The sequence below is a fragment of the Condylostylus longicornis genome, unplaced genomic scaffold, assembly GCF_029603195.1.
Source record: "Condylostylus longicornis isolate FDR11 unplaced genomic scaffold, ASM2960319v2 ptg000055l, whole genome shotgun sequence".
In the NCBI taxonomy this organism is placed as follows: Eukaryota; Metazoa; Arthropoda; class Insecta; order Diptera; family Dolichopodidae; genus Condylostylus; species Condylostylus longicornis.
In genome coordinates this window covers 7,849,655-7,874,582 of record NW_026578024.1, presented here as the reverse complement: position 1 = coordinate 7,874,582, position 24,928 = coordinate 7,849,655, and the positions used below count along the sequence as shown (strand labels likewise).

Here is a 24,928-nt window from a genome sequence, read left to right as displayed (position 1 = left end):
TTCAACGAACTTCAGCTGAAATTTTTTGGTGTTTTGCTTTTATCTAAAATACGCTTAGTATTTAAAAATGCCACTTTTTTTGCCTTTTTAAAATTCATTGCGTATAGACTTAGTATTTAAATAGGTATTTAAAAAACAAAAAAAAATTTTTTGTGATAAGACCAAGTTTAAAACGAAAAAAAAAACAGAAACTGGGGGTGTTTAATTAAAAAAACGTTATGGTAGGTGTATCAAGGTTAAAGAAATTGAAAATAAAGGTGAACACTCTTATATAATAAATGTTTAGTAAATAACATGGGATTGTGCTGGTTTTTATTCATTAAAATATGTAGTTGTCATTCAACTTACAAAAAAATGAGGAAATTATGTTTGTTAAGTAAACTGAAATATAGATGATGAAAGAAATTTTTATGCACTTGACAGATTTTTTTTTTTTGATTTTTGACCTACAATCGAAAATCAGTATTCATGAATATGATATTTATGAATAAGAGGATTTTTCATATTTTTATTGGAATTATTGGATTTTTCTGTATGAAATAGATATTTTTGTATGAACTAAAAGTTTAGGTTTCTCAGCTGGCCAGCTTTTTATGTCCTAAAACCCCGCAATTTTTCTGTAATTTCTTATATGACCTATTTCATGTCATATTCTTATATGACCTATTTCAAGTCCCTCAGCATTTTCATATGCAGCTGTTTAATTACTCAACGTAACGTAACGTTAAATGATCCAACTAAGCCGATTTCACCAACAAAAACTGATATTTTTTTTTTTATAAATACAATTACTCACTGAGTAATTGTTACAGTATACATAAAAACTTACTGTTAGCAACAAAAATCAAATTTTTTAATAAGAAATTCAAAATTGATTTTGCATCATTTATTTTTGTAACTAGAGTATAACTGTAATATATAAGTCTTTTATATAAAATATTTTGTGTTTACCTACATTAATTCGCATTTTAAAAATAAATTTCAGATCCTCGGACGAAAGATTTTCCAATGATGTCGTCACCTTTCCCCACATTAGCAGTATGTTTAACATATGTTTATTTTGTGAAGGTAAATATTTACAATTATTTATTCATTTCCTTTCATTATCATTCTCATTTCATAATAAAAATCACAATATCCCAAATTTTATGTTTAATAATTTCTCAGAACTATAGTTTGGTACAAAACATAACTTTCATTTGGGGAAAATAAAGCCTTAAACATAAATTATTGAATTCTGCTGAAATTAAACAACTAAATAGTATGACCCACTGGATTTTAACTATTTTGTGACACAAAATAAAGAAAAAGAGTAAAAGAGTAATGGTTAAAGAATACTAATTACATAATCCATAAAAATTGTTTCGATATGGGCAAATGTTGTTGCTGTGAGCAATAAAACTTTAGGGTCTCCCCCTAAATCAAAGATAAATATTCCACTATCGAATATAAGTAGAATTTCAAAATTCTAAAAAACTTAAGTGCCGACTGTCAAACGGCAGAAAATTTGTGAAATATTATGCTTTAATACAATATTTCAAAAAAAAATTCTGAAACATCTGGCAAAATTTCAAAAAATGTATTATGTGCCTACATATATTTATAATCATCTGTATAAATATGGCTACATCAATGAAAAGGTTTAATTTCCGTAAACAATTAAAAAACTTACAAAAAAAAAATTAAATAAAAACATAAAAGAAGCTTTAAATTTGGTGTCACTTTATAATCAATACTCATTTCACAGGTGATTTATTATTCATTACTTTTTTAATTACTTTGTACTCAATATTGCAAAACCACATTATAAATTGTTCTTTATCTATATAACAATAGCATTTTATATATGTATATATATATATGTTCAATACTATCACTCTCAAGAGAAATGAATATATAGTTTACTCAAGAATTTACAAGATGTCTCTTAAAATTTATTACCATGTATTTAGTATACGCAGTTATATAGCAAGTAATTTATTATGTACAACACTCCTCAGTTTAATACTGTATTGTATAACAGAGAGAATTATTGTTATATTTGTGTTCCAAATAAATTTTCAAATTTTGTTTTAATATCTGGAATTATTACAGTAATTTCAATATAGAGGTTAAAACAGTGGCAATTTCGGACTCGAACCCATACGAATACTCGAAGAGAATGAAATACATACTTACCATTCCATTTGAAACGGTTAAAAAATTACGGTCTGATGATCGAACATATATCCGTTTATTTTGCTGAACTTCGAATTCTGAGTCGATTTGGTTATGTCAGTTCGCTCGTCCGTTTCTTACACAAATGTTTTAAAAATAAATTATGTTAATTTAATAAAAGCTTCGCAAATTTCTTAAGACAGTCCCCGCTTAAATTCATTTTTCTTGGATTTGATTATCGCAGCGGTCTAGCAAGCAGCCATTGAACTCCAATAAGAACCGCTTTTGGATAAAGTTTCTCCTCAATTTTAATTGTTATACACCAAATTTATCTACAATAATTTCAAATTCAAAACAAAAATTTAACAAAAATATTAAATTCTTTTTTCATTTTAGGTTTTAGGGCCTCGGTTAATGGAAAATCGAAAACCATTCCAACTGCAGCATACATTAGTTATTTATAATTTAGCCCAAGTGATATTTAGTGCATGGATATTTTATGAAGTAAGTCATTAAATTATGGACAAAATCACCGAAATTTTTTATAACCAAGATTATATTTAATTAAAAACAAAAAATCAGTGGAAAAAAAAAAGGATTTTTATTTCAGGAACCAAATATAATTTAAGGATTTTTCCAGAAATATTTTATAAATAGTGATTTATATTTTATACATATATCATATATATTAATGCTTATATACCATTATATACTTATATTGCAATGAAATATAATATAAAAGTATTTTAATATACTCCATAAAAGAAAACGAGCAACAAAACACTATTATAAAATTTTCTTATATAATATTCATTTTTCATTTAACACATTTTTTTTCTTTTAATTTTTTTCAAAAAAACAAAAAAAAAATCGAATAAAAAACAATCGAATATCAAAAAATCAAAAAAAAATTATATCAAACCGAAACGAAATAAATTTTAAATAGTGTCTAAGAGGTGGTTGGTGGGGCCATTATAGCTTCAGATGTCAACCAGTAGACTATTCAAACAGTCCTAGGACAATAATAGTAAGTGCTATACGCAAATATCCTTCCTACATTAAATAAGACCAATAAAATTCTTAAGTAGTTAGTAATTAAATTCAAATAGGGAATTTTGCATAATTTACTGTTTTCAATGTATAGTCAGCAACTCTTTATATTATTTGACATTGATCTAAAGAGATCATTCGAACTTCGATTCCATTAGATTCTCAATTTACAAATTAACAAATATTAAATTTATATTTTAAGTAATTATTTTAATGCAGCAATTAAAAATGCAGGAATCAAAATATTATCGAATTAATTTATTTAAAATATAAGAGGAAATCTGCAAAAATTTCATTTTCCTGAATAAACTTACTAGTTATAATGATTACAATTATCGATTACATTATTGAGTACTTCACCATACAACACAAATCTCTGTTGCCATTCAGTGGAACATTATTTATCATTTTTCCATATGGAAAATTGATAAATAATTAAAAAAGTCAATTTAATGACAAATTTTTCACGACTGTGAACAAAAATGCACTTCATTTTTTGTAAGGTTTTCGAACATTGAAATTTTTCACCTATATAATATTTAGGAATGTTTAAAATGGCACTCATAAGGACCAGTAATCAAAATTATTTTTTCTGTTAATATTCCCAAGACTGAATAAATTCGTATTCCTAATAGCTCCTAAGATCTGAACAAAATTATGTCTCCAAAAATTTTGTGTCGTATTCATATTGAGTTTGCTCTCACATAACGAATTAAATAATTATTATTACTTTAAAATACTCACAACATATCACAACTCAGGAATTTGAAATTTTTTTATAAACTTTTCGTCGCCTGTAAAAATCTCTGCCATTGTTAACTCTGATTATAGTACAGGTTTTTTAAAAGATTTTTTTTTATTTCTATTTCCTATATACTCATAAGAATTATTTTTAATAAGGCAAGGAAAGGAATAAAATAAATTTTAATATTAATTACGGAAAATAAATAATAAAAGCACTTGTATCTGCCTCATCAAAAAAAATATCAAACCTAGTAAAAGACCTAGGTTCCTTAATTAATTCTATATAAAATAATAATTATTATTTATTTTTATTCTATTTTAAATTTATTTTTTTTTTATATCTAATTTTTAATATTTTATATAAAATTATGTTTTCAATTTTATTTTAAATATACCAGTGGTATTGGGGATCTATTTTATTTTACACAACAAATTTTTTTTTATATCATACATAATACATACATATATATACATCATAATAAATTTATATACACCATAATTTTAGAAAATAGTACATAAATCAAATATATACTTACATATTTAAATACATAAAAACATGACATTATGTAATGTACTATTTTGTTTACAAAATAATTAATTATAAACATTAAAAAAAAAACATTGTAGAAAATAAAACAGAATAAAACATAAAAAATATTGCTTACATACAAAATATTTTGACATTTTTCCAAAATACCAAAAATAATGACACTTCTTTATTTAATAACATTCAAATACAATCATAATAAACAACAGTTATAACTTTAAACAACAACACTTACATATATACCATTAATATTGAAATTGATCCTTTTTTTCACAAAAAATGGTTTCTTTTAAATGGTTTAAATTTTAATTGAAATGAATTTTAAAATAAAAAATATTATATTTATTATTTATAGATCAAATTAAAATAAATTGAAAAATATTAAAATTTTAAATATTAATTAATAATTTTGACACTAGTATAAGCATATTGTACATACATATATGTTTGTATAATATTGTTAAAATTTTATTTGCTTCTGTATACTTTGACATTTTGAATATTTTAATTTTACTTTATGACATTTTAATAAAAGATATAAAAATATTATAATACTGTTATACGTTAAGTACAAAACCAAAACAAAATGTGACAGAAACAATACTTTATAATAAAGTAATAAAAATTCAATTTGACAATCAAAATACAAAAAGAAAGATTTTATGAAAATTATTTTACAATTAAGAATTTTCATAAAAAATTAAAATAATTATTGTTCTCTTCTTTTTCCATTTAGATTAAGATCCATTTTTTAAAATTTCCTTAATTTAATTTTATATAAATAAATAAATAAAATTTTTTCATTTGAATAAAAATTTCATATTCTACAAAAAAAAATTAAATCACAAATCGAAATATTTTTTGAAAGATCCAAAATTTATATAACAGTTCTCACTTACCCCGTAGTAAGTGTTGGAATAAAAATTTTTTTATAATAATTTAATAAAAGATCATTTGCAAAATTATTTAATAATATTTTTTATTATAAATGCAAACACAATGTAAAATTTACAAGAAAATATGTTAGTTAAAAATACATGCAATTGATGGTTCCCACCTATTAGGACAAAGGAGACCTCATAATATTCAATAATGTTGATCAAACAAAATTATGGTCTGTAAATTTTTAATTGATCAATGAATTACTAATATTATTATAATCCCGTCAGATAGCGTTTTAAACAGTTTATGTGCATTTAAGAAAATTTTATTGGCATTACATGGATTTGTCAACTTGCTATATTAATTAAGGGATAAAAGAATATTGGTAATAAATTGATATGATTATTTTTTTTTTGTGACTTTAGGTACTTTTGAATTTAAAAGAAATTCAATTTTTAAGATGTCATGATGAAATATGGGTTCCCCCTCCACTAATGAAATAAATTTAATATACTCGTATGTACATATATGTATAGCAAGTATTTGAATATTAAATATGGAATGAAAAATCATCGTAATAATGCAAATGATCTCTACGCATTTATTTTACTGCATTATACAGCACTGATTTTGACTTTTTAATCTAGAAAAAAAAATAAAGAAAAAAAAACAAAAACAAGAAATACTTTGAACTTACTTACAGATTGGTATGTCTGGCTGGTTTACGGGACACTATAATTTTCGATGTCAGCCCGTTGAATATAATAATCACCCTAGAACTTTAAGAGTATGTGGTAAAAAAAAAAATGAAAATAAAAATCAAATAATCTATTAATAAAAAAAAATAATAATTTTTTTTTGTTTTATTTAATCATTTGCTTAATTTTGTGCATTTTATGTTTTGTAAATAACAAATTTTTATAATTATGTATTATTATATAATTGGTTAACTAAAATTATTCCCAAAAATTTATAGTGTAAAAATAGTCTAATATTGTAGAGTTAATTTAATTAAAGAAAATAATATTCTAAGAGCAAGTATTTCTAGAATTAGTTCATAGTATAACAATTCTTACTGTATAATATTAACATTTCCATAGAAATTAACATGAGATATAATTAAAAGTATTGTACATTTAGGATTAATAATTTAGTCAGGAACTAATTCCTATATAGAAATTTAAATTAGGTATGGTTAATTATAAGGTAAATTTCCATGTTATTTTATGATAATTTAGAATTTAGATGTTTTCATCGTTTTAGAATTTCACATAAAATCAAAATTTTAATTATCACTACATTGATTACAATAATTATTGTAATTATAAATCCAATAATTAAGTAATTATCATTCATTGATTATTTACTCACGATCATTAATTTCAAGTCGAAATTTTAGAAATCTCATATTGTTCCCGAATTACATTGAGATTAATTTTTGACGGAAAATTTAAATAAGTGGAGCTATATGGCAATAGCAATTAAATTAATAAAAATAATTGAATGGTGTTCTCACACAATAATAATAAATTTTATTACCAACATTTTGAGAGTACTAAAAATAAAAATTTACGTCGTTAAGCATTATAAATAGTATAGAAGCTATTTTAGAATTGTTTTCATGTTCACTTAATAAAGAAGGTCTATAAAAAAAGTAATATTGTATTTAGTATTGTAATTTTATTAATTTTAAGAAAAAAAAATTTGCATTACTTTAATAATTAAATAATTTATCGGCATAATATTTCGCACCAATTTCGTGTACTGGGCCACAATATGGTTAATGTATATTAAATGTCATTTTTTGTGTGTAGTGTAAAGTCTTTTTGTGTGTTTTATGATTTGCATATAAGAGCGTATTTAAATTCAAATAAGAGCATATAAATTTTTCGATAGCTGCACTTTGTTTCTCATATTTTTTTTTCTCATTTTTTCAATTATTAGATTTTACATTTTGTTGTCGAAAATGTTTGTAAATTAATAAAAAAATTTTTTTTTTTTTTTAGAAATTAATAATTTTAGTTTTTTGTTTTAATTGTTGTGTTTTTTTCCTTTTAAAATTTTTAAATATAATAAAATTTTATTAAAGAAATGTTTTAATATGAAATATTTTTTTCTCTCCACTTTATTTTATTTAATTAAATAAAATAATAAAAATGTAATAAAACAGATGGTAAACGCTTCTTGGTGGTACTATTTTTCTAAATTCACTGAATTCTTTGACACGGTAAGTTGACAATGATATTTGAAGATTTTTAAAAATGTTAACCCTAACAAGGGAATTGTAGAAAGCATTACTATATTTGTATTTTAAATTCACAGATTTTTTTCGTGCTACGTAAGAAAACTAGTCAAGTTTCAACATTACATGTAATTCATCATGGTTGTATGCCAATGTCCGTATGGTTTGGAGTAAAATTTACACCAGGTAATATTTTAAAAAAATAGTGTTCCTATTTTTAAGACTAATTTAAGAGACTAATTTTAAGTGTTCCTATTTGTTATAAGACTAATATATTATAATAAGAATTTAATAAGAATAACTATAATTGAAAAGCGTCAAAATGACAAGATCAAAATTGTTAAATTTAAATGGTGGAATCAATACGAAAATATTTTTTTTACAATATTTAACAATATTATTGTAAAACTATTGCATTAAAGTTAATAAATTTAATACCTAATTATAAATACAGTAAAATGGCTACCATTAAAACTAGTAGTTGTAAAGTCAACGTGATTTATTGATTTATTAATATTTCTAAAAATTATCCGGATTTGCTAAACAGTCTGTTAATACTAATTAATTTAATATTTTATATTACTTTCGGTTTCGGAATCAAATGATAATTTGGGTCAACATTTATTGTATCATATTTTATATCGAAAAGTGTGATATTGTGGTTTTTATTTTTAAACTAAATATTAAAGATTGTAGGAATGAAATAATGATCTCATAATGAGCTTTAAAATAATACCTATAATTATATATTTGATGATGATATTAAATCACAATATTCTGTGGTAATCGACAAAAAACCTTAATTATCATTTTACTACATCATCAGAAAACTACTCTGATGAATTGCGAAATTGCTATAATTTGTAATTACATAAACACTAAACTATAATTTGATTTAAATGTGTAAAGAATATTTTCATTTTTCCCTCTTTAGTAAATTGTACTCGTATATAATTATTTTTTTTTACAAACAACACTATTCTTTTTAAAAGTACGAAATTTTTGGGCGCGAAATGAATGTTGTTTTTACCGCAAATTTTTATGTATACCTAGACAATAAGAGATTTCTTAACCTAACTTAATATTTCATTGTTTAAGTACACGTTTTTGTGAATAATTTTCTGACATAAGAATTTTAAGTACATATAATTATAAATATTTGATTAGTCCGAAATTATGTGTTACATAATGGGTGTGTATGTATGTAATCAGCTTTTCAGCTTAAAAATCATTTAAATTAATAAACTCGAGATGACATTTCAAAAATTAAAACTCATTATACCGTTAAAGTTATTTTCGTATAGTGTATTACAAATTCATTACTACGTTTAGAAGCATACACATATTTTTCGTAAACGTTGAATTCGATTCTTAGACGATTTATTCATGGTTGTCCGGTCAACTACTATGGCGATCATATTTGCTAAAGAGCAATTCATTTGAGTATTGAAAAAGCACAAATCTACGATGTTGAAGCTACGACGATTTTGCGCATCATGACTTGAGATTGTAGGATCAGTTGTATCAGTTTTCATTCCTAATTATATTATTCCAGAAAATTATATGTATACAGTCGAATAGGATCAAAAATTCACAAATAAACGGGTTTCGTATAATTGGGTTGCTTTACAACTACGTTTGAAATTTCAAAATAATTTAATCACAGCTATTTTATTTCAAAAACTATGTCACAGTGCTAAAACTTAACACAAACTGTTTAATAACATAATTTGTTACACACTACTGAAAAGCCAGGGTATAGCCGAAATTGTATTGATTTCTATAGAAGCTGTTTTATAACTGCGAAATTCATATATTATAATTGATACCACAAAGTTGACATGATCTATATTCCGTTTCTACTTTATATGCAACATCTACTTAACATAAACTTAATATTCAATTAAATTTTCGTGTTAAATTTGGTAGCTGCGGGTTAATGTATTTTGCGTATATAAGTATGATGTACAAACATATTTAAAATATTATTTAAATTGTATAATTTAGGTCAAGGTTATTTATTTATTTGTATATAATTATTTGCCAAAAAATTTTGCTTACACCACACAAATTATGTGTGGAAAAATGGAACCGCTTTTATGATGCGGTTTAAATATAAAACTTTTTTTTTCAATTAAAATGAAAAAAAAAAAACAAAATTCATTTATTTTATGCTTATTTTGCAATTTTTGTTTTAATACGCGCACGATACTAAAATACAAAATAATTATTTTAATTTTTAGGTGGTCACAGTACATTCTTTGGTTTATTAAATACATTTGTTCATATTATTATGTATACATATTATTTATTTGCCGCTATGGGCCCACAATATCAAAAATATTTATGGTGGAAAAAATATTTAACTGCCCTTCAAATGGTAAGCATATATTTTTGTTCCTATACAACTAATTATTTATTAAATTTATTTATTTATATAATTTAAATTAAATAAGCAAATTTATTAAAGAAAATTATCTTAATCCATTTTCGTCTCATATATAGGTTCAATTTGTTTTAATTATGGTTCATGCATTCCAATTACTTTTCATTGATTGCGATTATCCAAAGGCATTTGTTTGGTGGATTGGTATGCACGCTGTTATGTTCTTCTTCTTATTTAATCAATTCTACAAAGATACATACAAGAGTAGAGAATTAAGGGTAAGTAATTTGAAATTTTATTATAAATTTTTTGTTTAATTTACAATGAAATTCAAATGACGGAAATTGTATGAAAAACATAAAACAATTTATAATTAATCCAATCTCATACAAAAATTTGTTATATATATATAACAGTTATTATAAATGTTATATGGTGTAAGTTTTTTAAATAAGATTTAATTAATTAATTTATACTAAATTATATTTAACAAAATCTTGTGTTACGGAAAATGTACTTATATTTTAAAAATTGTTCAGGTTTTGTCTAAATTTGTTTTAAAGAATATCTAAAACAGCTGGTGTGAACAGAAAATGTAAAATTTGTTTACTCATTTTACATTAATCCCATATTGGAATCAGAAAAAATATACGGTGCACGTGAACATTTTGTTCGATTAGAAAATTAAGAGGAAATAAACGTGAGATTAAATTTAGTCCCAGTTTAGAAATAATATTGTAGGTATCATTTAGGAAGAAATATTATAATGAGATATTGATGACCATAAGATGCAAACAAACGTGACTTAAAATTCAAATGATTCAATAATCTAAATTAATTTTTGTGGTTTGAAAATTAACAATTCTACTTATCAAAAAACGGATACTTGAGCCTTGAATATTGCAAATATTTGTGAATACACGTGATATTGTGCAGACTGAATTTAAGAAATCACATCCAGTAATTTAAAACGAAAAACAAAACTAAAATATTATGGTACAAATTATTTTTTTAATTAATTAGTTTAATTAAATAAAATTATCATGCAACATTGTAAAAAATTATCATTAATTAATACACATTTGTATATGAACGCACAAGACGCCCCGAGGTTATAAAAATTACATAAAAAATTTTTATAAAACAAGACGAAAAATAATTTATTATGCAGTAAATTACAACGACCATATTGATTGCACCATCATTAATAACTTAAAATTCATTATTATTATTTTTTTAATACAAAAATAAGAAATTAATAATTAAATAATAATTTTAATATTTTTATGTAAATCCAAGAAACAAAAGTGATCGCCGTGTTAACAAGACATAAGCAATGTAAAATTAATTCTACATGTGCCTCTATATGAAAAAAAAATCCAAAGCGTTGAAGAGAGATAATTAATCCGTCGAATGTTTAAGTACATACATACAAACATTTGTACGCCTGTCTACTTAAAATTAATTTTATAAAAGGGGGAGCTTAATAACATAATATTTTTATCATAATGACTACCATTCGAACTTACACGCACACTTAATATGCCGGTTCCAAAAATTAATTACATATACATATACATTTGTATATATCAGCGATATCTTTTTTCGACACTATAACAAAGTTTTACAACTCAAAATGAATTAAAAAATTCATACGAATTTCCACATCAATCAATTTTTTTATTCATAATTTGTTTTTGCTTTTTTTTCAATTACACATTGTCTAATATTGAATTTGTTGAATACCAAATACCTACCAATATAAACAATTTATTAATGTTATCATTTAATCATTATCAATATCAATAATCATTTTTGTATATCATCACCTTTCAATTATAATTTGGTATTATTAAAAAAAAAAAATTCTATATGATTGAATTGAAGTTATGTTTGAAATTAAATGAAAAAACAATTGAGAAGCAATACACTGTGTAAAAGAGAGAAAAATATTATTACAAAATTGTAGTTAACATGTATGTATGTAGTTGTAAACAAGGAAAAGAGTGTGGGTGAATAATTATTAAAAATACAAAATTAATTAAATAAAAGTTAACGTTTGAGCCGATGTTAATAGGCTGAAGTACACCCTGTACAATGACGTAATCAGGCAATAGAACCTAATATTTGAAATTTTTTAAAATTTAGCTACCCGAACCTGTTAAACCTCTATAGTTTGTCATATGACTGTCAAGCTTCATGCTTGGCTTTCAGCTTCGTGAAGATTTGTTTGCTTTTTTCGTTTTAGGGTTATCTTTCAATCGAATGGATAGACGAACATGCGAAATTTAATATAAAAATGACATAAGTATACTATGGTGCTGAATATGAAAACTATAATAAATTTATTTCAAACTTTTCGTATGGGGTTTTTAAATTTTAGTTTTTCACTATAACAATTTCACTTATTGTTAGCGTATATGAATTGACAGTTTAAACCGTTGTCTTAAACCGGTTGACCAGTAATTTTCGATGCAGTTTTTTTCCTACAAAGCAACTCGATAACGATCTATCAAAACTCCTCCTAAACCTATGCAATAAATTAATTGAATAAATTCGTTTTAATTCATACGACTAACATTACAGAGGTGCCAGATTATGATTTATTAAAGAAAAATGTGTTGTTTTATTAAAGTTGGAGTAACTATATTTTCCCGCCTTTTTTAGTAAATGAATAAAGTAAGAATAAAATCAATAGAAAATTAATTAAAATTATAAGTTTTTAATTTGTGTGTTTATGTATTCAATAATTTTAGTTTCAAATTCATTTTAAACGCTTTATAACAAGAGTTACAATATTAGCCTAAATCTGGAATGACATATTGAGATTTGAGTCAGGAAAAATTTTAAAAGTATAATTTGAGAAATTTTTAATTTTAATTTTTAATTAGAAACAATCGATTCTAATTAAATATAAATGTCTGAAATTCTAAGTTTCTAAAATAGCATATAAATTTTCAATCGTTTGAGGCACAAATTATACACACACATTTTTAATGTTATGTAAATATCTACAATATGTCTAAATAGAATTTCAAATCATGCCAGTATTGTAGTAAGTAAATAAAAAACATTTTAAGATTTCATTAATTTTTCCACCTCTCTACTTCTAATATATACATACATATATACAAACATATTCCAATATATTAATTCATAATATGCATGTGCACATATTAAAACTTTTCACATGCCTACATGAAAATGCAATATAAAATTTTTTATACTTTAATATTGCAATCTTTAATATTAAAATTTAAATTTTAGTTAATAGTTTAGGGAAAAGGGGGCAAAAATCGATCGTCTATATAAGGTGCATTTAACTATTATTCTGCTTTTTTTCTCCATTTACGAATATTATAAAATATCAAGTGAATCACGATATTTTTTTATAATGTAAATTTGATGGTAATTTCATATACGTGAATTATTAACATTAATGAAAAAATAAAATTCATGTTCTTTGAATTTATTCTTTGAAAAACCCTCCAGAGAATATTACAATATGTATAGATACAAACATATATATACATGAGTACATATATGTAGAAGAAATTAAAATCTATCCACCCCTGCAATTGAATATTTTACAATTTCGATTACAATTCATTTTCTTAAATAACAAAATCAAAAAAAAAAAATAATTTCGAACAAGGTAAACATAAAAAATTTTCTTTTAATTTCTTTATTGATTGCACTATGTACAAGTATATGTTTGTATCTATGGTTTTTATACATAACTTTTGCTTTAGGTGATTTCCCTGTTTGTACAACAAACATGTACGAGTATATACCATAAATATGTGAATATATTAGTCACTTATTGCATTTTAACTGTCATTACTTATGATTTAAATTTGTAAATATAAATAAAAATTGTTGGACAACATATAGGAATATAAAATGCTAGAGGAAATTTTACAAAAAGTAAGGGGCAAATGTTATAATCTTCAATAATGTTTTTTAAAATTTAATAATTTTGAAAGCTGTTGATAGGTCAAATTAGGATGTTCTGAATAATATTATAGGTTATAAAATTATAGGTTAAGCACTGTTGTTTGACATTTTTTCAATCAGTGTGCATTCTTCATTTGTACTGTGGTTTCTTCATTCGAACAAAATAATCATACTGTACACCACTAGACAGGTTGCAATATACTTCTAAATACTGATTTTCAATATAAGAGTTGCTTGAATCTTACGATATTTTACTATAATTATACTTTATAATTACTCATAACTTAAGGCAACGTTTGCAAAAAAAAAATTTATGATTTTTTGACTTTGTTCGATCTACTGTAGGTTTGCTTAGGTTAACGCGACCACCCAAAGGGTATATTTAGGCCATTTAGGTTTGATGTTGTACCGCCTTATCTCCCCTTTCCCCTTCAGTTGTGATGGATGAACCGAGGATATGCCATTTTCATCTCCGTTACAACTAGTCCGAATTCCTGGTAAACCGGCCTAATTTAAGTTATTCTCTGCTTTAACAATTTCATTAAAGCAAGCTCTTATTATCCAATAGCGTTTGGCAGTGATGGCGTTAAATAATGTTAATGGCTGTCGAAAAGTTGTAGTCCATTGTATTATCTGAGATATAAGATATAAAAAGATAGGATAAAGCAAATCACACTCCACAATTTAAGTGCATGTCAGGCGGTTAATTTAGAATTTTAATGACTTAAGAGCTCGACTTAGTGTTTATAATGTTATTAAGCCTAAAGAAATAAAATTGTTAATAAAAAACTTTAAAAAAAATTTTATAATTTCTTCCTGTTACTTTTTCGTTCTTTTCGCTCTCCTTGTCTTACATTCCTCATTTCTTTTTCTATGTTTTTTTCTTTATTTTAAATTAAATATTTAATTTTTAAATTATAAATTCATAATGAGTTTTCAATTCGCTAAATGCATACATTAATAATCATAAAAATGCGGACCGCAATGTAATGACTGATTTTTGAACAATAAAAGAACGTATTTATTTTAAGTATAGTTGCGGTTAGCAAGAACAGAAAATTTGCTAATGAATGATTCAAAAGTGTCTTTTCATTGTATTTTTTGATTAATATTCGAATTTTTTTCTTTATTCCTCTTTGAAACTCACTCCTAATTTGCTTAGATTTTAATAGTTTTTTTTTTTGAAGAACGAAAATTAAAATAACTATTTAAATAAGTTGCGGTTGTCAATCACAAAGTTTATTGCCCTTTTATTGCTCTTTATATATTTTTTCTTTTTTATGTTCATTATTAATTAAACTGCTCTCATTTGTGTTTTCGGGTGAATGGGGTTCTAAACGATAAGGTTTTCGAAATTGAATTTTCAATAATCGGCATACCGTTGTTTATTGCGATTTCAACTCTAAAAAGATTTTTACTTGCGTGACACATGCAATTTCTAAAAATTTGCCAGATCTTAGAAAAATCAACTCCATGTAAGGTTTTAAGTAAAATCTCGCACGAAAACTAAGCCTGAGAGTGGAATTCTAGTACAATATTTGAACAAAAAACTCAGGGTGCAAGTAGAATTGCTATAGGTTTTCGATATATGTATTTCTTTTAACATCAGAAACGAAAAAATAAAAGTTGAATTCAAGTATTATCATGTCGTTATGCATATAGTTGTGCACTATGGTCTTAAATATCTAAATTAAATTGTGTGTGTTGTACAAAATGAGGTTTCATTCATAAACCATGAAATGCAAGTATACCTATTGCATCTGTGTGTATGTGAAAGGAAATTGACATAAATTAAATGTGAATTTATTGTACATATGTATGTATGTATGTATGTATGTTTATATAATATTGATTTATTTTTGTAAAATTTATGTGAGAATTAATGTGGAAAATTGGTTTTTATAATTATTATTGGTGGCATGGATTTTATGTTAAGTTCTGAATAAAAAAATTACTTTGATTTTTATGAATATTACTTATGAATATCTCAAGTCCCTTACAATAATGGTTTGTACCTTACAAAGATAATTCAATATCCTTTTACCGTTTTATTCCAACTCATTCCTCCGAAAATTTATTATTCGTATAGAAATTCTAAATAACTGCACTGTTAAATTGTTATAAAATTAATTTGTTTAAAAAATCAATAACATGAAAAATTTTAATATTGTTGCAGTTCATTTAACAGCATATTGTAAATGTTAGGTAAATTTAATTCATAAGATCCCATTAATATTTCAACTTAAAAGTCCAAAAAGATTTTACAATATTGTCCTTAAATTTCTTGTATTTTAAAATATAAACCCAGCAATAATTAATATGTGTTACTAATTACCATAAATACAATTGCAATTTGCATACATACACAATATGTACATATGTATTTGTGTCATGTAATAACAAAATATCTATATGTTCCGCATAAATTTTAAAATACTTATTTAAATCTACAGAATTTATGGCGTCGCCTAGTTTATTAACTAGATATATGGAACGTTATGTGTTAATAATATTAAAAATCTAATACACATATTATAAACTAAATAAAATTTAATTATGTTACTAAATTTGAATTTAATATTTAATATTAATTTTTTTAACAAAAAATTAAAATCTGATCAATTGGAAATATACATAATTAAAACGTCTCCTACTCTTGTTTATTTAGAGACTATTAAAATTGCAGTTAGCGAAAGAAGCCGAAAATGTGAGTATATTTAACAAAAATCTAATATTAATAATAACAATCAGATTCTGTAATATGAATGAAATTATAATTCAATGGTTATAATTAAAAAAAAAAGCTTGTTAAGTCTAAAATTTGTATTTCGGGTTAATTAGGTTCAAAGTTAACTAATCTATTGATTTCGAACTTCATCTTAAACTTAAATGCAATCAAGGTACATTGAAATTTTGAAAAGAGACTTTATTTTTTATTCTTTTCACAAATAATTCAAGAACAGATGAATTTCCAAATTAGAGAGATTGAACTTATTCTCTCATTTGCACAAAACATTTTATATTTTACATTTTTTATATTTTAAATATTTTTTCTTTAAAAAATTTTGTTCTTGTACGACAAAATCTAAGAATATATGTTAACACTGTTTGACATTAAGCTTTGTCTAACAAAAAATAATATAGAAAATACTCTATTCCCATTAGATTTATTTTTTAATAATTAATTATTTTTTAGTTAGCGAGTTTTGAGCAGCGATCAGCTGATTTTTATTTTAGTTACAATTTTTGCAGAAAAATCATTGAATTTTGACGTAAAGCTTGAAATCCATTAAACGATTTCAGTCTGATATGTAAAACGCAACCTGTAGTTTTTTTCATAAATTTAATATTAAATTTTGTAGTTAAGTTTTCATAATGTTCAACGGAATCCTAGACATTTAGTTAGACTCTTTATGCTTCATCAAAGAAGTAATCTTCCATAAATATTCCAAAGTGCTAACTGATTTTGGAAAAAAAATATAATAATTTAAACCCCGAAAAATTCGTAAAAATACCCATAAAATGAAGTCTTCAAAATATTCTAAAAATATTGACAAGTTGCAGAGTTCACGCATAATTTTTTATTTAATAATCATTTTTTTAATAAAAAAAAAAATTGACTTTTGTACTAGAATAAAATTCTCTAGTTTAATTGTTTACAATCACTTTGTAGAAAAACAGGTAAATAAGTCGAAATGTTATGTGCAAATCACCAGAAACAAAAAAAAAATATTTTAATTTACACCTTTGAACGTTGCGTTTAATGCATAGAATTTTAGTGTTATTATTGACGTAATCGAAAAACATAAATTTTAAAATAAAATAATAATAAAATTTATATAGAAAAAAATCACCTTAACACGGATATTTACAATATTTATAAGACACTGAGACACGGATATTCTACACGCTATATTGATTAACATTAATCAGACACCAATCTGTTGAGACATACACACATACAACACCATTTATGTACGTACATTTTAATAGAAATTATTATATACCTACTCGTAAAATAGTAAACAATTCAAAATATAAAAAATAAAAGGTCATTGTGACTTAAACTTTTGTATTTATTTAAAAAAATTAAAAATATTTATATTTGCACTTATTATAATGTCAGAATAATTCTGTATTGAAATACGTAATAGGGTAATTGAGGTTTGACAGAGTGTTACATATAAGTGACATCAAATGTCGCTACCAAAAACCAATCACCATAAAAATGACCAAAAACAAAGTCATCCCCAATAATTTAAGCGTCAAAATTAAATGGCATCGAACAAACTTTAAAGAATTGATTTAAATATTTTTTTTCACATTTTTTTATAAAAATAAATAATAATATAATAAATGTAATATTAAACGCTATTTAATTTAATTGGCAATATTGAAAAATATTACAGGAAAAAAAAATACCGGTTTTTTCTCCATTAAATCTAATAAAAAGAAATTTAATGTTGTACTCGTATAGGGAAAAAACGGAAAAACATTAACCGTTTTACTATTGAAAATGAAATTAAAAAAAAAAAAGAAAAACAAATATATAAAAAAGTTAACGTCAATATCGTGAGAATTTTTCGCTTCCAAATTTTATTAGTTTTTGACATGAAAATGTCAAAATATCATTCACAATATTTTCTCCTATATTCACCTCCATATATAAAATCACCAACATATACATATATGCAACACAGTAAAAATAAAAAAAAATCATAAAAGTAAGAAATATTTTTTAAATGTCATTGTAAAAGTCCAAATTGAATGCAGTTTTGTCGCGTGCCAAGAAATAATGATGATGAAAACTAATGATGATACCCTGATTATGATTGATTGATTTTGACTTTATTGATAAATGAATCACCTCTAAATGTTATCATCACAGTTAAGTTAAAAATATTGAAATTAATTTATTGATAAAAAAATTCACCATATTTATTTTTTGATGCATTGATATTGTTAGAATTAGTTTTTAAGGGCAGAAACTGGATTTAAAAGCTTAATTCCCAATATAATGCCCACAATATTGAATTTGAAATGTTTTTCAATTTTATACTCATTTTGTGTAATTTAATAAAATTCTAGTATTAGAAATCTGGCAATAATTTGATTGCAAATTAATTATTAGCACACGGCACACTGAAGCAACTGAACTGTTTGAAATTACAATTTTTAAATCAGTTTATAAAAAAATTACAAAATGTTTGATTGCTTAATTGCATGCGATCATACAGTTGCATGTGTACGAGCTTGATATTTAATGATATACAAATAAGCAATCAAACAGTTGCAAAACTAAAAATTGCGTTCCTACTTACCCTTACTCTATAGACTGATTTAGAATTCCTGCAGGTCTTTTGTTAAAAAAAAAAATAAATTAAATTAAATTAATGTTTTTATCTTGAACATATTTGGAACGGAAATTTTTATCGTTTAAGAATCACTTTTGATTTAATTTAATAAATGTGAACAGCTTTGACAGTCTAAACGTTTCAATTATAAAATTTCTGTTCACAATTTTTTGGTATTGTGTATTGTATTATTATATAGGAAGTTGTCTAAATGAAATGTGTTGCTCTTGAAGATTTCGAAGAAACTGTGAAATTTCTTGCTTAAATTCATAGGTGTTAATAAAAATATTTTTGTACTGCAAAAATATTATTTTTGTTTTCTTCACACAATATGCAATAACAAATTATTTTTAAAGCCATGAATTTAAAAATGTAAAATTCGGAATATTAGTCAGGAAGTTTCAAATGGTCTTTACAAAATATTGATGACAACAAAATATTGTGATTGCTAAGCTACAATACACTTATACGAATTGAAAACAAATTTTTATAAAATAGCTTTTATTGAAGGACACAATTTTGCCAAAATATTTTTCTTGTAAAAACTTGAATTTGATTAAAATCAATTAAGCTTTATCAGCTAAAAGTTCTTCACTCTTCGAAGTAAAATTGTGGCATACGGCTAGTAATGTAGCTAGTGGCTACAGACATGTATGATTTAAATTAAAAATAAAAAAACTGAAAAAATATTTGTTTTGTAACGAGATTGGGTTTACAATATTGTGAACTATTTCGTTATTAACAGAATGACAATTATATAAAAAATATTAAAAAGCACAAAAATCTTAAATACTTTTTATTGTATAATAAATTTAATGTAATTAAAAATTTTTTTTATTATTATTTTCATTTTAGAAAAAACAATTAGCTGAAAGAGCAAAAGCACAACAAAATGGAACATTAAACGGTTACCAAAATGGTAAAGTAACAAATGGATTAAATGGACATATTGTAGATTCAAATGGTGTTAAAACAAATGGACATGCAATTCAAGAAACAACAACAACAACAAATGGTCACATTAGTATGAATGGTCATTATACTAATGGAATATCATATAAGCAAACATCACTACCAGAAACGACATCAACATCATCATCACATACAACAACAGAAAATAGTAGAACGAATACGGGTAATCCTTTCAATTATAGAAAGGATGATCTAGAAATTACACAGAGAAAAATTCAAAAATAATATTAATTTAAATTGTTTTCTTTTTTTTTTGTTTTTTTTTTTTAATACAATAAATATAATCTAAAAACAAATATATAAATAAAATTTTCATATATAATTAAATAAAAATTAAAAAAAAAAAATATTTTTTTTTTTTTTGTAATTATTTTAATAATTTTATATTGTGTAAAAAGTAAATTTAATACATAAAGAAAAAAAAAACAAATTAAATTCAAAATAGAAGGAAAAATTAAAAATTAAAAAAAAAAATTATAAATTCACTTAATTTAAACCCATTAATTTTCTTCTTCATACCTTAAATACCTTCTATATATTTTATAGAGATTATTTAAAAGAAATTCAAGGATAGGAAGAAAAACTGAAATTCTCAAAAATTTATTTTTGTTAAGATGAATTTTTGTTATTTTGTATTGATAGAAATAAGTTTGGATTTTGAAGAATCGCTATTTTGTAATTCATCATCTTCGTTATCAATGCCAAATAACAATATTCATCTCTGAAATTTTTTAATTTGTTAAAAAACTCAAAATATTTAGAAAATAACTATTTTTTTTTTGTAATTATTACTTTACTCTTAATAATATTTTTTTTATTTTCAATTTAATAATTTTTCCCCAACAACTTAAAACAAAAAAGAACAAATTTCAGTAATATTTGATTCTAGTACAAATCTAGATTTAGTTCAAGTCCAGCCTTTAGAATCTATACATTGCATGTAAAATATTAAAGAAATTGAAAATTTTAAATATTTCCAAGAATTTGAAATCGCATTTTTGTTTTTTTTTTGTTATTTTTTGTTTTGGGCTCGAATTACAAGAATATAATTAAATCGCGCATTGCTGTGATAAAAAGTTGTAAGCTTGAAAATTTGTTTCAATCTTAATTTTATAGTTACCGGGTTAATGTTGGGCATTTTATCTTTCTATATACAATCATTTTTTTTTTTTTCGTCATTCAATTATGTAATTTAATTTGATTCTAACTTCCAAATAAAATTCATACCGTACAAACAATTATAACTACATAATTTGTAATCTAGAATAATTATTATAGTCTAGAATCACACAAATTTAATGATGATGTTTTTATTTCAAAAAAAAAAAAATTAGACAATTTCTATATTCTTTATTAATTCTATAATAATTTTACCATTTCAAAATTTCTATGATCTACCCTACATCCCCATCCAATCTAGTCTTTGAGAAATTTTTTCCCCCATATTAAATTTAAAAATTTTTAGTTATTTTTTTGTTGCGTGTACAAAGGAAATCTGCTAGGTTAAATTAATTAATTAATTAATTAAAATGCTAAAAAACAAATTTATTAAAAATAAAATTAAACAAAACAAAAAAGAAATAATATTGTAGTTATTTGTAAAAATAAAAAAAAGTAATAAATTGTAATTTAAATTTAACAAAAATTAAAAAATTAATTATTATTGTAAAATAAAAAAGAAAATTCAAATATGAATGGAAGATAAAGATTTCAATTAGAAACGCAAAAATTAATAAAAAATAAAATTTGTAAATAAAATGTAAATTTTCAATGTTAAATTTTTTCATTAATATTAATTATATAATTCATATTTGTTGAAATTCTCAAAAAACAAAAAAAAAATTGTTAATATTTTTATTATATATATATATATATATGTATAAATTATAAATTGGTTTAAGCAAACTAAATAAAATTTTTATAAAAATCAAAAATAAAATTTAAATAGATACTTAAATTTACTTTTTTATGTAATTTTATTGCAGCAAATTAATTATAATAATATTTTATTATATAATTTATACATATATGTATATACATATGCTATATTTATGCTATACACATTTAATCATAGGTTTTTTTCTTTAAATTATTAATTAATTAATAACATAATTAACCAAATCAAATATTTTATATTATTTTAAAATTTAATATTTTAAAGTGATTATAAGTATTTATTAAGTGAAAATTCCCAATATAAGAATAATCAGAATAACCGCATATAATTAAAATAATTCATTTAAAAATATTTATATATATACATAAAAATAATAAATGCAAAATTATACAAAAAAAAATTATTATAAAAATGCGATTTCGGAAATTTTTGAAAAATTAATCGATTTTTTACTTATTTTATAAACTTTTGTAATTTTGTTATAATGAAAACTTTTTTATTAAAAGCATAAATAAAAAAAATTTAATTCTAATAAAATGAATTTTTGCAATATTTTGAAATAAAAATTTTATAATTAAATATTGAACATTAAAAATATATAAAATATAAAATAAAATTAAAATTATACAAAATAAATTAAGCAATTAATAAAATTTTTTTTTAATTAAAATTTTATTATTTAATGTAAATATTTTTAAATATGTATGTATTTAAATATTAAGAATAAAATTTTATTAATTGTTTTAATTTACCTAATTTTGTAAAATTTCTATTTTGTTATATATATACTCGTATTTTTGAGCCAAAGTTTTATTATTCTATATTAAAATATTCAATATTCAATATTTATGAATAAGATTTATTTAATTTAAAAGAAATGGAAAAAGTTCAAAATATTGTTTAATTTTATTATAATTAAATTTTATTAATTTATTAGCAATTTTTTTTAAATATTGTATAAAATATATAGTTTAGTAAGCAAAGAATTTCGAATTAAAAATAAATTCTCCTTACTAAAGTAAATAAATTGAAGTATAGTAAAATATTGAATTCGTTTATCGAAAAATTTTAAACAAATTTGAATAATTTAAAACAATAATTTTGAAATTTTAAAATTTAATAATATATTTTAAATAAATATGTAAATTTTTTTCATGTATAATAAATACCAATAATATATAAAAACTTCTCACACCATTCACTCAAATAATCAAATTAAAATTTACTTTCAAATTCATTTTTAAATTTAAAATTTAATTATTTTAAAACATACGCGTAATTATATGTTCTTAATAAATCTTTAGATTTCAAGTTCGAAATTTTAAGTATCTATTATAGTGGGGGGGGGGAGAATATCAGTGTTCCTCTATTTAAAATCTTAAAAACATTTTGTTGCATTTACGGTAATTGAAAATTTCGGCAATAATTAATTATTTAGAGAAAATTTATAAAATCTACCTTAATCCTTGCTACAATTCTATTATACATATAATATTAAAAAAACCTAAATTAATTACATAATAATTTCGAAAATATTTTCGTTTTTTTTTTTATTTTTGAAGAGGTTCATACCATTTTAAAATTTAAAATACAAATTAGCATACAATTATTATGTATATAAATAGTAAATTGGAGCCTTATTTTTCTCATATATAATTTTTATAAACTAAATTAATAATTTTCAATATATTTTGCTAAAAAATTTAAAAAAAAAAGAAAGATATATAGAACGCGCTAGAATTTAAAATTCAATGACATTTTGTAAAAGCTATGTTTTAAAAAATAAAAAACAAAATGGTTTCTTCTTTTAGAGAGAGAACTGAAATTTTTTTATTACTTTTTATACTATATAAATATGTAGCTCAATAATTTTGTATTTGAAAAAAAAAAACCAAAAGCTAGCTTAAAAATTAGTAAAAGACTTGATATTTTTTTTCATTTCAAACAAAAAAAAAAAATAAATAAAAAAAAAGATCTGAAATCTTTTCTTCCATTCGCATTTTCTTTCTTTTTTATTTTAAAATAACTTTCTGAATTAGATATATTAGATATACAATATAAAAATATGTACATACATACATACATAATAAAATATGTATTAAACATATTTAAAATAAAATTACAATAAAGAAATTAAAACAAAAAAAAAATTAATTTAGGGTAAGAAATAAAAAGAAGAAAAAAATTAAATAAAGCAAAAAAAAAAAAAAATAGTATATTATATAAGTAATTAAATTGAGGAAAAAAAAATTATATAAATGATGTAAGGAATTCTGTAAATTCAGGGAAATCAATGGTGTATACTTTGATGAAAAAAAAAATAAATAAAAGAAATTAAAGAAAAAAAAATTAATAAAAAAAAATTGAAAAAATAGTAAAAAAAAAAATTGATTTTGTCACTTATTATTAAATTTTCTTTTGCAATTATCTATAAGAAGACAGAGGCAGTAGCCGCAAATTCTTTAACGTCAAAATTTTGTTTTCAGTCTGCAAAGTTCAGTAAAGTTCTAAAGCATTTTCAAAGATTACTTTGAAATGCTGTAAATAAATTCAAATGAAAAATATAAGATATTGAAAATTTGAAAAAGTAATCTACTTCGGGGGTTTTCGTTTACAACTTAAGCTACATTACAACTTAAATTTTGCATTATCAGTCGCTTGAAAAGGACATAAATGACATTTAAATTTTGAAATTTTAAAATTTTTAAATGAAAACAAGAAATAAATCTCATGCGGCAGT

At 22.5% G+C, this 24,928-nt stretch overlaps 1 protein-coding gene across 6 annotated transcripts in view; it reads left to right on the top strand.

Annotated features, from left to right (window-relative positions):
• LOC129611853 (elongation of very long chain fatty acids protein AAEL008004-like) overlaps positions 1-23,528 on the top strand; it is a 101,901-nt gene extending 78,373 nt beyond the window's left edge. For 3 of the 6 annotated variants that reach the window (XM_055525253.1, XM_055525252.1, XM_055525254.1), the window contains 9 exons: positions 986-1,068; positions 2,554-2,661; positions 6,084-6,167; positions 7,551-7,607; positions 7,703-7,808; positions 9,866-10,002; positions 10,128-10,286; positions 16,634-16,672; positions 20,175-23,528. In XM_055525253.1, coding sequence (XP_055381228.1) covers positions 986-1,068; positions 2,554-2,661; positions 6,084-6,167; positions 7,551-7,607; positions 7,703-7,808; positions 9,866-10,002; positions 10,128-10,286; positions 16,634-16,672; positions 20,175-20,516 — 1,115 coding nt within the window. In that variant the 3' untranslated portion in view covers positions 20,517-23,528. Of the gene's footprint in view, positions 1-985; positions 1,069-2,553; positions 2,662-3,103; positions 3,185-6,083; positions 6,168-7,550; positions 7,608-7,702; positions 7,809-9,865; positions 10,003-10,127; positions 10,287-16,633; positions 16,673-20,174 lie in introns of all 6 variants that reach the window. The other 3 variants (XM_055525255.1, XM_055525257.1, XM_055525256.1) reach the window with 3 other exon arrangements.
• The last annotated feature ends 1,400 nt before the right edge of the window (positions 23,529-24,928 follow it).